This window comes from Lagopus muta, chromosome 5 (assembly GCF_023343835.1).
Source record: "Lagopus muta isolate bLagMut1 chromosome 5, bLagMut1 primary, whole genome shotgun sequence".
Lineage (NCBI taxonomy): Eukaryota > Metazoa > Chordata > Aves > Galliformes > Phasianidae > Lagopus > Lagopus muta.
In genome coordinates, this window is record NC_064437.1 from 57,993,899 (window position 1) to 58,011,449 (window position 17,551).

At 39.9% G+C, this 17,551-nt stretch overlaps 1 protein-coding gene across 5 annotated transcripts; it reads left to right on the forward strand.

The window, feature by feature from the left end:
* Positions 1 to 670: 670 nt before the first annotated feature.
* On the forward strand, positions 671 to 17,304 carry PLEKHS1 (pleckstrin homology domain containing S1). 5 transcript variants are annotated; one of them, XM_048947060.1, is made up of 17 exons: positions 673 to 994; positions 1,072 to 1,254; positions 2,118 to 2,276; positions 2,513 to 2,641; positions 3,790 to 3,881; positions 3,987 to 4,093; positions 4,580 to 4,714; positions 5,667 to 5,739; positions 6,244 to 6,351; positions 6,938 to 7,033; positions 10,437 to 10,544; positions 11,514 to 11,629; positions 13,125 to 13,310; positions 13,425 to 13,526; positions 13,995 to 14,130; positions 14,867 to 14,955; positions 16,602 to 17,303. In XM_048947060.1, the coding sequence occupies exons 4-16, from the start codon at positions 2,611 to 2,613 to the stop codon at positions 14,933 to 14,935; spliced, it is 1,359 nt and encodes a 452-aa protein (XP_048803017.1). In that variant the 5' UTR covers positions 673 to 994; positions 1,072 to 1,254; positions 2,118 to 2,276; positions 2,513 to 2,610; the 3' UTR covers positions 14,936 to 14,955; positions 16,602 to 17,303. The 5 variants fall into 5 exon arrangements, with proteins under 5 accessions (XP_048803018.1, XP_048803017.1, XP_048803015.1 ...); XM_048947061.1 differs by having other exon boundaries at positions 671 to 1,254; positions 3,793 to 3,881; XM_048947058.1 differs by having other exon boundaries at positions 673 to 1,254.
* Positions 17,305 to 17,551: the final 247 nt, after the last annotated feature.

The following is a 17,551-nucleotide window of genomic DNA, read 5'->3' on the forward strand; positions in this document are numbered from 1 at the left end:
TTGTTGTACATTTACTCTTATGGACAGTAAATGCAGACAACTTGGGAATTTCCAACTAACAGGTGAAGCAGTAGCTGTCTCTCTAAGAAGAAAGGCAAAACACTAATGTTATCTAAAGCTCTCCAATGCGTCAAGGAAGTAAGTATTATCAGGTTTTCAGAGATCTCTCCTGGTAAACCAAAGGTTTCCTGGAAAAAAACATGATAACATAGTGTAATAATAATATGATAGAACAAAGGAGCACAGCAATTCTATATGCTGATTTACAAAGAAGGGAAGAAATAAAGGCAGAATCTTAAGCAACCTCCAGGCTTGTCCAGCATATGAAGTATACAAAGATCAGACGTAAAATACATGAAGATGCTGCCAGAGAGGAAAGCAACTTGGAAAGATAACTTTGAGAGAAAAACATAATTCCCTTGTATAGGGGCCCATGTCTCTGCTAGATGGAGCATTACTTTAGATCATGTCTAAGAAGCATTAATATTATTTAGCCTGCAGGAACACGTTCCCAGTAAGGAAGCCTGACCCTGTGACTGGAGCAATGCCATTTTAGTTTATTTCCCACTCAAAAATCTTTTTTGTCTAAAAGCATTTCTGATATTAGCAGGAATAGCTGAACAGCTGAAAATCATTATCATTAATGATATGCTGGATGTCTCTGGAGAGAATGCAGAAAGTCACCTATAACCAGGACAGACATTGACCCTGCAATAAAAGTACAGTTAGGACATAGGTAGGGTAAGAAAGCCCATTCCACTTCATGTTTGTTTTTTTTTATTTAGTAATCTAAGCTTGGTAACACTTTATGGCACTGCATGATCTTTTTATGGTTCTTAATGTTACTTTCTCTCCCAGTCACGAGTGAGTACAATCTCCCAGGCACAGCTCCAGGGAAAAGAAAGGGGCTATTTAGAAACCAGTTTAAAAAAATAAAAGGTACCTCCTCCAGGCTTTTTTCCTCCTGAGGGACATTCATGGCTGCCACAAACAGGTATTTTTTTAGTTGTTTGTAAGCGAATATTAATCTGGGTTTCCCCTTTCAGAACAGTCTTTAATTTGCTTCTCCAGGCAGAAACTGGAATTTCCTTGTGGGTCATATTTCAGGGTGTTTGTGTTCATGCACCAGCTATAAGTCAGCAGTCAGTTCAGGGAGGACACTTCATCTTTTGCTGCAGAAAACAATACAGGAAATCTGGAAATGTTTGATGGTGCATTTCTCTAAGACCTTCTACGCTAGAAAGACATTCACCTGTAAGTATGAACACACTTTGTTTTCCTTATCTTGGCATTATATTTTTGAAGATTTATAATAGTGCACTTCTTACTCGTTTGCAGCACTTTATTTGCATTCTGACTGAAGTACCTTGTTGCTTTTCCAAAAGGTTGAAATCACCAAATCTCTGAATGTCAGGTATACAAAAATCTGATGGGGTATAATCACAGAATTGGCACTGTTTGTTCTGAATTAAACATAATGTGCTTAATAAGTTGCTTCCATTGAAGTGAAAAAATGATTAAACACAACTTCTTTTCCAAAATGCAGTGAGGCAGCAGTGATAAAAGCTTGCTGTAATCTCATCTTTCCACCTGGAAATGTTGACTTTTACTGAGACCTAGATGAGACTTTTATCCTGTTACAAGCTGTTGAAGGCTGTTTTGAGAGGTGTATCACTTGCAGTCAGAGTGACTTTGTCAGTCACACTGGCAGGAATATTACTGTGGCTTTCACTGCAACCCCAGATGTGTCCCTCTACTACTGACATTAAACATCTGACTTTTTGTGCAGCCGTTTTCAGTTTTGGAAATAATTTTTATCTTTTTTTTTTTGTAAGCAATAGATGAAAAACCTAGGCATTAAATTTTGTAACAGTCTGTCTCAGCTGTTGTACAACCAAGCGAAGAGTTGTACAAAGAGCTCTCCAAAAGAAGCAAAACTGTACTAATTTCCCTAAAAACAGCGTAAGCAGAAATGCTCCACAGAGTTCTACAGCAACGGTTGTTCCCTTTTACAGCAGGGTATTGCCTGAAAGCCCACAGTCTGAATCACGTCAAAGTAACTAAAGCCACTTTTTACCTTCTGAAAGATGCACACCGCTGTGTTCTTGCACTTTCAGGGCACACAGAGCTTATCTTACTGCCAAGGCAGTATCAGAAACAGGTGCGATGCAATGTTCCTAGGGTACAGCTGGGGAGGCTACTGCAATGAAAGGGGCAAAATGCAGTTCTGTTGGCAGGTCTCTTCACATCCTGAGCAAATCATCCCTCTTAATCATGTAAGTTAATCAATTTTGTAGTGCATCGTTTTATATTTATGATTTAAGAATAAAATACAACACTATAGCATATAACTTATAATCTTATATGATTTTATTATCGATAGTAATATATTTAAGTGAGTAACAACTATAGTCGTATCCGTAGTTTCTTAGGGAATTTTTCTGTTTAATTTCCTATAGTTTAACCATCACTATGAAAACAAACATTTCTGAGATATTTGTTATTTTCTCAGGCAACCATGCGCACAGTGAAATGTTGCTCAGCAAGAAAGAGTGAAAGGAATTAGCTTGAAGGTTTTTACTTCCCTGTCTCAGTAAAAAACTAATCAGGATGGCTTCAAGAACTGCAAATAACTCTGAAGGTACAAAATTTCATTTACTAAGATTTGTTAGCGGTAAGATTGAATCAGGTTGCAAAACATTCTTTTCAATATTTGATACTATTCTCTCTTGCCTCCAGCTGCCAAGTATTTTGTTTTAAATAGTGAAAACAGTGTATTGTGTAATTCTACTCTGCAGCTCCCTCCCTTAAAGAATCTGTCCTAAATGCAGCATTTTCCGTTACAACGGAATCTTTCTTGTACCTGAAACAGATTGGACTGACATTTCTAAAAACATCAAAATCCATAAAAATTGACTGGGAACTGGAAGATGTGTCAGTAGCTCTATGACACTGACAATGAAGTCTTACCTCCCCTGAAGTCAGTAGTAAATGGGATCTCAGAACCAAGTGTTTCTCTCCACAGAGTTGGATGTTGATGTATTACAGTCTTTCCCAGAACTTGCACTAGACTGTTGGAGGTTGACTGCCCTTTCTTCAGTCACTGGATTCTTTAAAAGCATTAACATCTCCTATTGGGCTTATGGCTTAAAAAATGGAATGAGATTGGTACTCCTTTCACCGGGTGTTAGTAAACTGATCTGTTGATCAGAAATCCACCAGTGGTGAGAAAACCTGCTTGTATGTAGGGTTGCGAACAAATATATTCACATATTTTTAACCCTAAGCTTTTAGCTTATATTTACCCTGTAAGACTTCTTCCAGTTGCTGCATTGTGATCTGCAGTGTAAGATGATCTATCATTTGAGGTGTTTGCCTGTCCGTATTGAATGTCATCTACAGATTTCATTAGGGTGCCATTTACTGCCTTTCAGTTCACTAATGAGGAAGCTAAGTAAGACCAGACCCCAGAAGTTAAATAAGAACTTTAAATAAGACAGAGCTTCATGATATCTTCTGAGCCACCTCTCTCAACACAGTACATTACCTCTATCATTTGCTGACAGCTTTGGCCAGTTGTCAGCAGTAACAATGACATCAAGGAAGCAGGGCCTGGTCCTGTATTTTATAGCTTTGATTTGTGTTTCTCTTCTCTAATTGAATGTGCTTTATGGTCATTTAAGCTCAGAAACCAAGTGCTTAGCAACAATTTTCATTTCAAGGAGCTTCTTTTAAGAGATTAATCGGCAACAAATAGAGTAATGGTGCCATTCATTTCTCTTTGATTAGTAGAAGCTCAAAACCCATTTTGCCCTGAAGGTGGAGTTTTCAAGCATGGTTTCTTCATCAAGTCACCACCGCATCATCTTATCAACTCCAAGGTACATGAACACAAATCAGTCATATTCCAGCAATCTCCCACCAAACGTCAGATACTTCTGCTATCCTAGGTTTTAACAAGAGACAAATGACTTCCTCTTTGGCAGAATTCGTGGAAAAGGCGCTTTTTCATCCTGTCCAAATCCAACAAGGGCGATTACATCCTGAAGTACCTAAAAGGAATGTCCATGAAAGGCTCCATAGCTGTTGATCAGTATGTAACTGAAATATATCATTTTTTAATTTAAATATTCTATTACCCATCTTAAATGACTACTAATTGCACAGGCACTTGTTCCTGATTGAGGTTCTTGACCAAATCCTGCTGAAGACAATGAAAAGTCCTTTGGGATCTTGTAGGCCTAAAGTACAACTTAGAGTGTATGATTTACAGAGTTAAAATCCTAAATATTTTGATGAAATTTTATACATTCATTTGAGCAATTGTGGTGACACACCTACAAAGCAGACAGGTTGGTTCCATGATCCCAAAGGCTGTATTCCTACAGCAGATGATATTTTCTGTGAAGATAATGCTTTGCACACTTACACAAAAATAAGGATGGACTATGCCAGTTGTAACTGTGCAGACACACAAACTTTCTCACCTTACAGATGGCAGGGTACCTCTCACCCTGCAAAGAATAGTATGTTTGCATGCTGTATAATTGAATAATGTTTCATGCGGTTGTCTTAACAGGATCATAAGTGTAGAAATAGGCATAAGTAATTCTGAAACAATGGTGATGGTGAGGAAGATGTTCAGATGCTTTCCAGAAGAGGTGATATCCATCACTACTGAAAACAGATGTTACTACCTCATTGGGAAAAGCAGGTAGGTAGGCTGAGAGATGTGTGAATGCAGTGTGATATTGCAGATAAGCTAATGTAGCTCTAAGCTGCTGCCCTAAGGCATGATCCCACTACTTTGCAGCTCTAGCCAGCAGCTCCCACCTCTTCCTGTGTCTGAGCAACCCAGGCCAAAGTGGCTCAGATGAATGATCCGAAGGAAAGTTGCTCTCTTCTATTGCATTTTTCCCATGCCTGGGTTAATTTCCTGCAGTTACAGACAGCTGAACCAGCTGGGAGAAGGCTGATCTCAAAAGGAGTAGCTGGGGGCATACCTACAAGCTGCTCTGCTCACTGCAATCCAGCCTGCAGCAGGGCAGTAATTGCTACAGCCTAGGTGGTCGGCTCAGTGAGGCAGGACATTTGGCACAGTGCTTCTCCACTGCAGCTTCCCACTTTTCGCTTTCCCAGCTACAGGCATAGTGGGGTTTTTCTGCCCTAGGGCAGAAGAGCACCTGATGTGTGAATTGCTGATAAGCACAGAAGCAAAACACATACCTGTGTGCCACTTGAGCGTTCCACTCCACGCCTTCGCCCAGGGCACTGCTCTCACAGCCAGGCTCTATAGGAAGTGATGTAGAATTAATCCAATGAAACCCACTTGAAGCACTGAACAGAACACGTACTTTCAAGAGTTTCTCACCCTGCTTGCATTCCCGAGCCCTATTTTCAAGAGTCAGCAGAGCAGCACCACACATGGAGAATGAAGCAGAAAGCACTATTGCACCTCCCCTACAAAGCCTTGCCATACCTGGGCTGGATCTACACATCTCTGAGGCCAGGTTTTTTCATCCATCCCCTGAAGGGATGGTGCAGATTTTCCCTGTTGGTTTCAAGAGGTGTTATTTTAGGCTCATGAGAGGAAGTAGGTGAGCAAACGGGTTTTCCCTGTGTTTTACCTAGGAATAGGTGTTAACTTGTATTGTTCTAACCCACAGGCTGGAAATAGAGGACTGGGTCACAGCCATATCTTCCATCAGGGAGGCCAAAAGAGGTGGATGCTGCCCTCAGGTGACATGTTACTATACTTGATTTTAGAAGAAAAGAATCTTCTTTTTTTTTTTTTACCAAACCCTACTGATTTTGTAATCTTGTTAGAAAGCCATGCAAAAGCAAGGAATTTTTTGCTTTGGCCTTGTCACCTGTCTCTTGCCTTGGTTAATCAGAAATTATTTTTCCATGTAAATCCTGTACTCCAGGCTTACACATTAAGCAGGCATTGCATAGTCTGTTTGCATGGGGATTGTTCTTACACCAAAAGCATCTCTTTGAAGACTAAGACACATGGAAATTAGGAAGTGATTGACACTGTGCTACAATGAATTGTACCTTTGATGTGTCAGGATGAAAATGTGTGTGTAATTCTTACTGTGTGCTTTTTGGATCTATTTACATGCTGTTTTACAAAGTGATACACATCTAGTCTGACAGTGCTGCGAAACAGCTGGAGACCCTGCCAGCTCAAGCTGCAGCCCTTCAGGTGTCTGTCTAACCTTGCTGTTATCATTTCTCTAGAACCAAGATCTTGCAAATTCAGAAGTCAAAAGCCGGTCCTTCTCTATGCCACTGTTCTCGAATTCTACAGATATGACCGGTTCCCCGACAAGGCAAAGCTACCTGAAGGTAAATGGATTTCCCATCTCTAATAATGAGTTTGCTGCGAGGGGTGGCTGTGAAATTTGATTTATATCGTTGGTAGTTTTGATCAAAAGTTCTTCAGAGCTCATGCAGTGAGTGCCCACGTGGTCTGTATTGCTCTGTACTGGGGTTCCCAAGCAGGAACAGGATGTTATCATCAGAGAGCCCCCACAAATGTGTAACATGCCAAACAGTACTGGCATGTTGGTTTATAAGTCTGTCTGTAAGTAAAGACAGATAAAGAAGGGTCAGGAGCTGCTAGCCACACCCTTGCTGCTCTGTGCTTGTGCTGTTCTTTGTCTCTCGGAGCTCTAAACTCTAGTGGGGAAGTTCAACCCATTGCTGCCCACTGCAGCCCACACTTCTTGCTGTCTGTGCCTTTCAGATATTCCCTCTCAGTATTTAAATAGAAAGTCTTAGTCCTTTGGTGGCAGAATGAATAGCTGCCAAAGAGGCGTTGGTTTCTGTAGTCACAAAGTTGTGCTCAAATAGCCTTGATGGAGGAAGCTGAATGCATGTGAAGCATCTCCAGTGTATCTTTAGGAGTCAACTTTTTTTTTTCTCTATACAGGATGATGGTGCCTCAGAAGATAAGAACAGGCCAAATTCAGATCCTGGCCCTCATCAGGCTCAGAGCAACTCGCCACAAGGAGTTCTACCAAGACTGGTGAGCACAACAAATAAAGCTGCTCTTGACTTGCTTAGCCTGGAGAAGTGACTACTGGCTCTCATGTCACCTGACTATCTATAGCCATAGATTATTCACCTATTTCCTAGCACACTGACCTGCTTTTTATTATACGGACTTCTTAAACGTAGCTAGTCAGTTGCCTCATTTAGCACTGAAAGTAACCTTCTGAGAACGTACTTTAAATACCCTTTATTTACCTTTTCTTGGGGGCAGTTCCTCAGAGTTTCCAAGCAGAGATTGCACCTTGAGGCAGCTCTCCCAAGGTTGATAAAAGACTACTATGAAGCCGCAGTGCTTGAGGATTTGTCCCTGCTGTCATATTTCTCAGCTGTGCCACACTCTTCTGGGCTTCCTTCTGCAGCCTCTGCAAGCAGCAGTTGAATCAGAGTAATCGAGCTACAAAACAAAATCAGACTGAAGTACACCTTAAAGCTGACATTGTATCATTATAAATATGGCTTCCAGTAATTGAGCTTCCATATCTGACAGGAATTATTTAAAAAGATGGAATGATGAGTGCTACCGTGGATTATTAACAAAGCATTCTGACCTCTGTTCCCTGAACAAAAAGATCTGCAGCAGTTTCAGATACTTGTCAGCCACCCTCTACCCTGGGTTACTGCCTTTACAGCAGCTGACAGAACTGACAGCACAAGCACACCAGTTTGCAGTTAGGCAGTTGAATATAAATCTATCTTTATTGGCAGTTCATGCATTGGACTATGATCTGGAGGAGCTGAGGTACAGGGAAAGAATCTATTCTGCTCTCACAGCTAACAGGACAGCGAATCACATGCTGCAATCACCATTTATTTGTACAGTCTGGCAGCAAGTATGATATAATACACTTTGATTTAGTGGACTGAAGTGAAAATAGCTGAAATTACATTGCAATGCCAAGAGTTGTTATAATAGTTCAGCTGAGGCACTGTAATTTGTGAAAGTGCAGTCACTCAGCTTTGAGTCTGAGCTCTGAAATGAATTGTGTTAGCCCTTAGTTTGACTTGAGCTACCACTGCTCTTGGATGCACACCAAGGCTCTCCTTCTGCTTCTTTCCTATACGTGTCATTTCTGTCTTATTCATTAATCCTTTATACTCACAGTGACTCTGAGAGCACTATTGTATGTAGCTGGCCAGAGCAGGACAGGCTGACAAGGAGCATTCAAAGATAAGGAATTTGGATTTTCTTGTTCTCTTTAGCCTGAAGCAGAGGGAGTATCAGGAAGCTTATATTATTTCAGCATGTGTCATAATAAATAACCTTGCCATACAGCTAACAAGGAGCAAAAATGTTTCTGCATTTGATAAAAATATTACACTTGACTCATAAGTTTAACATCCGCTAACATCTCCGGATCTGTTCTCTGCTCAGTGATGTCCAGACAGCTGACTTCCAGATTAAGCCTTTGTATTTACTTCCTGTTGGAAGTATGACTCTTCATTTCTAGTGTATGATTAGTGTTGCTTTTTATTGGCAGTTCTGTCACCCAGGCCCTGATCTTGAAAACTGGTCAGAAGCCATTGTTCATGCAAACAGGCTTCTCCATGTCAGCTAAGTTTGGTCACACAGGCAGGGACCCAGCTACCCGGGAATGCTTTGAGAACCTGGTTCCTTTTCAACCCATGTTTTTGAGCTACCAAACTACATCTGACTCAGCAACTGAGTTCTAGCTATTTGCACGTATCCAAATATCCAAAATATCCAATATCATCATTTAATATCCAAAATGCATCAAAATAAGGAATCCTAATTTGCATCACACTGTATGACAGGTCCTCAGACAAACTGGTCAAGAGCCTGGCACCAATACATGATGAACATGATTTTTTGAAAGAGAAATTCAGGGCAGCGTGTAACTTTTAGCCTTTTCCCCAAGGAGCCCAAAACTAGCAATTACCCAGATGATTTCCAGGTATCATTCACATTTTTTGCTGCAGCCAATTTCCCTCATAGCCCACTTTCTCTCTAACGCCAGTACACACTGTGGTTCAACACAGCCTTACTGAACTCATTTAGCTGTACAGTTGAGAATAATTTCAGATTGAAGTTAGCTAAACTTCTCTGGTTGTAAAACATTCAGAGGAACACAGATGTCATCAAATTTCTTTAGGAAAATGCAGTGATGCTGCTATTTAACCTTTTCCACTGCTCTCGTAGTCTGTGATGATGATTTGGAGAGACAGTACACGTGTTTGCCAAAAGTGGCCACTGTCAGCAATCAAAAGCTCACTTTGGGAAGCTGATGAGTGCTGTCTACTCTGAGATTTCATAGGAGTTGGAGGATCTCAAGTCTTAATGTCACCTCCTCCTTCCCCTTTTCCCCAAGCATTAACGTACTTGATTGACCCAAAGCCCCCAAAGCATGACTAGGAAACTTGTTCATGACTTTAGATCATGACCACAGAGCTAGTCTTCATTCCCAAAGGAGTTTGGTTATGCACTTCTTGAAGGACCATTCGCTGGTTTGTTCTGACTGCTGCAGCGTGGGCTGCTTTTTATGTCATTTACACCAACAAAGAACAAAAATACATTCATCATCTTTAATTTCTATTCAATGTCAGTTTCTTCTCTTTACATCTAAGAGAGTAATTAGTTTAATTTACTTTACCTTGAAAACAGTAATATATGCTTGGCATATTTAGCAATTATTACAATGATTACCATGGAAACCAAGGATGTAAGTAGAAGGATGAAAAATGGTTGTATCACAAACATGGCATGGAGAATTGCATTGGGAGGCAGCAAAATACTAAGTACTATACTCTTCATTACAAGGAAACATAAAAATGAGTAATTTGTATTTAGAAAGGTTTGTGGAAAGATTGATTTCTCCTTGACTCACCAAATAGCCGCAGACTTAATAATTGAGGTATTAATGAATATCGTTCAGGACACAAAGGATTCAGTATCAGATCTTCAGCCCCCTGGACTATGAGAAAGAATAAGAAAACTCTAGAAATGAGAGTTAATAAACTTTTCATTAGTCAAGTGAAGTCCCAAATGCATTCTTTACTTGATAATATTTAAAAGCTGCTTAAAAGCGACAAATATCTCCCAATCCTCTTCCAGATTTCCCATAGATTTTTTTCCTAGTGTAAAAACTTTAAGACAAATAAGAGTTTTGCCCACAAGCACATGAAAGCATGCAGAATCATACATACAGTATTCAGCCTACTTGATTTTTAAACAAAATAACAGTTTTGAACATGAAGTCAATTGCAACTGCCTAGTTACCACAAATCCATCCAGGAGAAATACTGATACTAGTGCCAATTTGTGCATGTGTTTCCTGTGGACATTCACTAGGAAATGGCAAAATCCATGTTAAACAATCCATATAAGTGAACCTGTTCAAATAAAAACATTTTTTTCGCAGGATAAAACTCTGGGAAAGACTGAGGAATATCTGTCATCAGATTCAAACGAAGATCTCGAAAAGGAAGAAGAACCTTATTACCAAACTCCCAGCAGTCTTTTAGCAAAGGTAGTTTATTAGTTGAGTCCTGTTTTGTTAACAGCTCCAAGGAGACAGACACACACATAAAGCCCCAAAGAGGAAATGGTATGAGGAACCAACTCATACCTTGCCACAGAAGTACATAGATAAAGCAACAGGTAATAAAGCTTCAATGTGTACAAGAAAAATGCTGAATCCAAAGGGTCTTTCTGCTAAAAAGTGGCATTTTCACAAAGCATACTGCTGATTTTGTTGACATTCCTCAAACTGACCACTGTAAATGACTTTTGTCAATTGTATCAACATTCGTTTTACCAACAATGAAAACTGCACTAACTGCACATCACCTTCAGTGTTACTTCAAATCAGTAGCATCAGTGAGTGGCATAAAGCCAAGCAGTAATTTTTAAATGCCAGGAAACATTTTGATGTGTGCGTTTCAGTGTGAAAGAAGGGAGCAGGAAGAATCATACTGGTAATCTTAAATAAATACTGGCACTGAATTTGGGAGGTTCATTTCTCACGGTTTCCCATGCAGTCAGTGGTCATGAGAAGCTCGTTAGGCCAGGCAGGCTTCTGCAGATGTCACTGCCTCTCTCCAAAGCCTGTACAGATAACTGAAGGGCATGAACAACTTAATTTTATCATACGATCTAAGTGCTTTAAATGAAATAAATTATACATATATAATCTTATTGAAAGACTTTCCTAAATTAATATTACCAAACTTTAAGTGGTCATATATGAAAATATAGCTGGTTATGTTCCAACTTAAAAGATAGTATCTATTATACCAGACAGGATGAATTTCTAAGTTTCAACCACATTTCTAGCTTGCAGTTTCTGGGAAGTGAATTACTTGAGGTAAACCAAGCTGTACTAACTAATGGTCTTAAACAGCACAAACACTGAACGAAACAAGGTAATTGAGATTCTTTTTTTCTGTAGACAGAGCAAGAATATTTATTTCTTAACATTGTTATGTGTTTCTAACAGTGCAATAGTGAAATATTGGAGATTGACCCTACAGCTGAGCCTGATATCCCTGTACAAGAGAAGCCGTGTCAAAGGCAGCCAGAGAAGGAGAATGCTTATGTGTCAATGGAGTCACTGTAAGTAACACAAAAACAGAATCATAGAATCACCAAAGTTGTAAAGACCTCCAAGATCATCAAGTCCAACTGTCCTTCTACCACCAATATTTCCCTACTAAACCACGTCCCTCAGTACAGTACTTAAACCTTTCCTGAACACCTCCAGGGATGGTGACTCTGCCACCTCCCCAAGCAGCCTATTCCAGTGCCTGACCATTCTTTTGGAAAATCAAGTGTTTCGACCCTTCATTGAACATCTCCATTAAAGCTTTGCATGTTACAAGTAGCATAGCTAGAGCTGTTGTTCATAGTGTTTATAGCACAGTACCTAAAGGCTGCATCTTGTTTGAATGAGTTTTTCCTTCAGTCTTGGTTCAGAAAGTTCAAGGCTTGTGGAAATACCAGAGTGAAGTTCAAACTCATCACAGTGAAATTTAAGCTCACATTTCAACTCACGCATTTAGACAGGCTCTGACAAGAGGCACAGCAAGTTCTGTTGACTGATACTTAATCTAGGCCTTAAGGACATAACAGCACACCACGGCACTTAAATACCTCAGCCAAGTCCCAGCAACAATTCAGATAGGCTCCCTGCAAAGAAAACTGTATTAGCTAGTTAAAAAAGGCAGGCCTAAAACTTGTGGCATTAGCTCCTAGTTTTTCAGTAAGATGCAATGTTAGCCCTAGGAGGTCACCTCTCAACTCCTTCCTACCATTTCCCCAAAGTATAGGTCTGATGCTGTGTACTTTGAGGGTGTAGTAGTTGGTATGTCAGAAACAAAGACCTGAACATTGCTGTTGTGGTGTCACCAGGAAACTTTACAACCAGTATGATACAGCATGCTATAAAAAGAAGTGCCTACGTCATAACTGCATGACAGTGGTGAGCCAAAAGGCTCGTCCATAGCTGCTGGCTATGTCCTGCCACCTACAGACAGCCAGGTGTTATTTCACACAGTGGGAGGCAGTCAGAAATGCAGGCCCAGAAGACAGATTATTATTACAATAAATTTGTTCACCTGCGTTTTTAAGAGTCTTTTTGGAGTAGTTCACTATACAAAGATCACAAGTCTATGACATTGGACTCAGTATGCTACTAACCCATACCTTGTTCAAGGTGAATAAGAGAGGTGACTACAGGCATTACAAGCCTTATCAAATAACCCAAGTATTCAAGCCTATCTGAGTCATTGTATCCCTCAGAGGACAGCGTTACATCCCCACAAAAGGTGGTAAAGCCAAGGGCAACAATCTGTACTCATTTCTTTCTAAAAGTATGTTGTTAGCTGGAATGTTTTGGGGCTATATAAATAGTCTTTAAATACTGAAAAGGTTTATTTTAGGATTTACGGCCCATTTTTAGAAGGACAGTTTATTTTACCTAGCCGTAATTTTGCCCACTGGATATTCTACAAGAACTTGTTATTCTTTTCTTCACTGACAGCTATTTGATCCGGCAGGAGTGTCTGGAATGGCTAAACCAGTTCACTTTTTATCACCATTCCTTTTTCAGTAGGCTAACATGTAGACATGACAGCCTCCATTCTCCTCCCAGAAGCCTGGAAAACAGTGCAAGTCCGAGCAGCTTGGAGGCAGACACAGATGTAAATCTCCCACAGAGCACCACACAGCAGTCTTTCCTCAAAAGAAGGCAAAACTCATCACCACTTTCAGTGGTTCAGTTGTCTATACTGCTCAGGTAAGTGCCTCCCCCTTTTCTTGTTGCTAAGAAGACAGAAGAAGACAAAGAAGTCTTTGGGTTCCACTTAAAGGTGGTAAAAGGGTGCCTGATCTCGAATGTTTTCTCTCACAGTCAAGTTACAGATAAGACACAACTGCAAGAATTGGATATTTTGGTCCCCCTGGCAGATATTAACAGTTACCTAAAACTTACTGAAGCAGCAGGACAAATATGGTAAGTCCTGGATCTTGTGCAGTGGTGACTGTCAAGTGTGAATGAGTGACACAGTCAGTGTAGGGGTAGAAGCATACACATCCATATGCAGAGTTTTGCAGCATAAAGGTCCAGTCAGGAGAGCAACAGATCTCTGATCCTCGCAATTGTACCATAAATAAAACATAACAGCAAGTTTTAATTTCAGTCTCCAGAAATGCCTTGGAAAATTTTTTTTGGTCAAATATGCAGCACGTACACAGACCTGCACCAAGTCTAGCCCCATTTTCAGGCTGGAATCCCCAGCTCTCTCTGGTGATGCTGCTAGCATCGGTCTCACTACCAAGATCAAGAAGATGTAAAGTCATGCAGTCCATGTGTCATTTCCAGAGGGCGGAGCCATAAATGCAACCCTGTTTTCTGTTAACAGTAACTGGTAATTATAAATCCCTTATGACTCATTTGTTGTCTGTCCTCCATATATGTTAGTGTCTCACAGTGGACTGGTCCTTGCCGACTGGGATGCTTATTTAACCATGGAGACTGCATAGTGGCTGTGAATGGTCTGCACCCACAGAACATGGAGGAGGCTTCCTTGTTCATCAGCAGGTCCACACAAAAGGAGGTACCCTTGGCTAACTTCAAAGTGACAGTTAAATGAATTGCACCAAATGAGAAAACAAGATGCTTCTTGCCTCTCAAATGGCTTTATTCAAACCAGTTCATCCTGTTTTGACTGTGGTATGAATAAACTGTACCAAACAGTCCCTCAGTATCGCTCAGGGTAGCACTTCTTAGTCCTGTGCTACCTGGGGAATGGCAAGATCTGCATCACTGTGTTTGAGATCTCGATCTGAAAGAGTCTGCATAACCCAAAATTTAAATTAAAGTTACCTGGTATTTTTTGGCTAAGGCTTGTGAACTGAAAACTTTGGCAAACGAATCACCTAGATTCCCACCTCCAGTTTCTTATCAAGCACTATACAAACTCACTGTCTGGTGCTTAACCACTTTTTTTTGGTTGTTTGTAAGATTTCTAAGTGATAGCTTAACACTGCAGTAATCTGTTACATGTAGATATCTATGTTTCTCTGAGATTTCAGATTTTCAGTATTTCAATACTGAAGTTCTTTGAACCATACAGGAATATCTTCATATTTAGTTTTGCTGAGAAACTTGAGGTCTGCAGATGTTGTTGCCACCTAAAGAAAAGTAAGCCAGTTTCAACAAGAAAAAAAAAACTATTAATCTCTCTAACCAGAATATTTTTTACTTAGTTACAACACAAGTCACATGGCAGCACAAATATTTATCATTAGTAACAATCTATAAAGCAGCATCTCCTACCTTTTCTTTTTAAGGTGAAACTTACTGTATGTAGGATTCCACATTCAGATACCTTCCATGCTAAAGGCTGTTCATGTTCCTGAAAAAAGAAGTCAATGATGAAGTAAGTGCCAAAGTTCAAGGGAAAGGATCAGGGAGAAGAATGGAAAATGTAGCATACAGAGATATTCTGTACGATAGACAGAAAAGATTCCATTTTATGTCTTAGTAGCTTGTTTTGGTGGAACGAATGGTTGTGTTTTTCCTATGTATCTATTTCTGTTACACGAGCAAGGCTGAAGATAAATCATTTATATAACCTTTGAAATCTATATTCCTTGTAATGCAGTAGGAAGTACAGTTTCATGTCTCTGCTTGCCTCTTTACAGCATTATATTGACTTACCTCTATCTCTTGAATCAGCTAGGAGTGTGGGAACAAAGTGAGTTTGGAACACCTTACTCTCAGCTTCAGAAAAGCAAAGGCAAACCGAGAATTGCGGTCTTGGAAGGCTGGTGGAGAGCTGAGTAGTGATTCAGGGGAGCTCCTCTGGTGTTATATCCCTCACGTTAAAACCTCAAAAATGCATAGAGAAACAGAGTATATTCTATATGGATATGTGCACATTGGCATATATACGTGTATGTGTGTATTTACATACATAAATATATACAGTTAATACATGACAGTATGGCAACGAACCACATAACCATTTTTGAGTACAGATCATTCTGTTTTGCCAGATAAACCAGCATAGCAATTGGGTTTAGCAGGCCTAGTTTTGCTGTTACTAACATACTGATGTAAGCTTTCATCAAGGTGAATTTGGCCGAATGAAGACATTTGTCTGGCTTCCAGCTAAGTTAGTCCAAATCAAGAAACTACACTTACTAAAATCAGAGTTGCTGCCACTTAACTCCACTTAACTCCAGTAGCAAATTTGACAAAGGTGATTTCTATACTGGCATTAAAATCCAATCTGAAGTTTCATTAAAAAAAAATAAAAATAAAAATTTATAAAAATATATTTAGCTTGAGATGCAAACAGCATCAGTAACTCGAAAGAAACAAAAATATTTGTATAACCAATTCAGACTCTGTTCCTATTCAAAATATTAATTTTCACAGAGTGTTTCCACAGCCCATCTCTGCTTTTGGGTAAGTGTGATATGTCGATTCCTTACATTGGGAAAGGATCATGTTTTACTATTTGTTTCAGTTTTGTTCAAAGGCATAATTGTGCTGAATTCTGCATAAAGACAGAAGGAAATCTGGAATAACAGAGACTGAGAATGGAAGAAAAATAATTCCTTAGGAGCCCTGCTCCAAAGTTGCTACATTGGTTCCTTTGCTCCAGGCTGTTTTCCTGGGCCTAACAACTCCTCCTCTGCCCTAAGGAGTCCCTGCAGGGTGGGGTGGCCAGGGCATTACCACAAAGGGCTGCTTCCAGCTCCGTAACCATGTGCCTGTAGGCCAGAATCCTGAAATCACAGCTCATAGAGGTCACAAGTATCCACTGATGACTCTTACTGAACCTTCCCTGCCAGAGGTTTGCAGAAACTCTTCTTCTGAACGATAGAAAACTTGAAGCCCTCCTGTCTTGTTCCAAGACTTGTATCTCTGTGTGATTAGGATTTTTCTTGCTCTTTTCAATGGGAAAGGGGAATGCTTTATTTTCTACCACGCATTTTCTTTCAACTTTTTTTTTTTAACATTTTCCAAAAACATTCACATGACACTGATCAGCAAAACAAATACTTCCTTTTCCAGTCAGGAGCGAACAAAGAGGTGAGACGGCCTTAAAGCAACTTCCTGAAACTCTGTGGGAATCATGTCTAAGAAGAGATAAACAAAGAGGAGCTCCAAACCATATATGGTGGTGAGAAGAAAGAAGCCACCACCCTGGAACTTGCATGTAACATTGCTGCTGAAGCAGACTTTGAGTGACACACACAGCACCTCTCAGCCATGGGAGAACATTACTTTTGAACAAGAATGGGCTATCAGTAGAGATATCAAACACAAAAGGGTTCTAGAATATTTCAGAAAACCTGAGAGTTATTTCTGTACTTCTATAAGCAGTTACTGAAGTGTTACATCAATTGATTATCAATTGATGATCATCAAGTGATGATCATCAATTATGTCAATTTGCACAACACTAAATGCAAATGATGAGTGTTTACACAATGTCTGATTCACAACACTTGCTAGACATATGATATGAAAGTTAGATCTGTACAGTAAATTCTGCTAGGATGTCTGAAGCTGTCTGTGCATGTGTAATTAATAAATACGTTACCACTTTACAACACATACTGCATTCCCTAGCTACCTCACTTTTCCCAATACGGTCCCTCCTCATCCACCAAAGACAATCTATAACTTCCCAGTAACTTCCAGATAGGTCACCAAACAAGTCATATTAAAAACAAAACGAGCAAACAAACTACCCTTCTAAAACAAGAACAACCTTCTGTAACATTTTTCCACAGTCTGAAAATTTTACCCTTCTCCAAATGATCAAATTCTGCTAATTCGCCTCTAGAAGCAACGGCAAAGAGAAATACCTACATGCACAGCATCACCCAGCACTCATATTTAATTCCAGCAGACCTGAACAGACTGTCTTTAAGTCCATGCCAGCTGATGTGGAACTGCTAACCTTTTCAATCACCTGTAGCATATTATAGGTGCTGTGTTAGACACCTAAAGAAGCA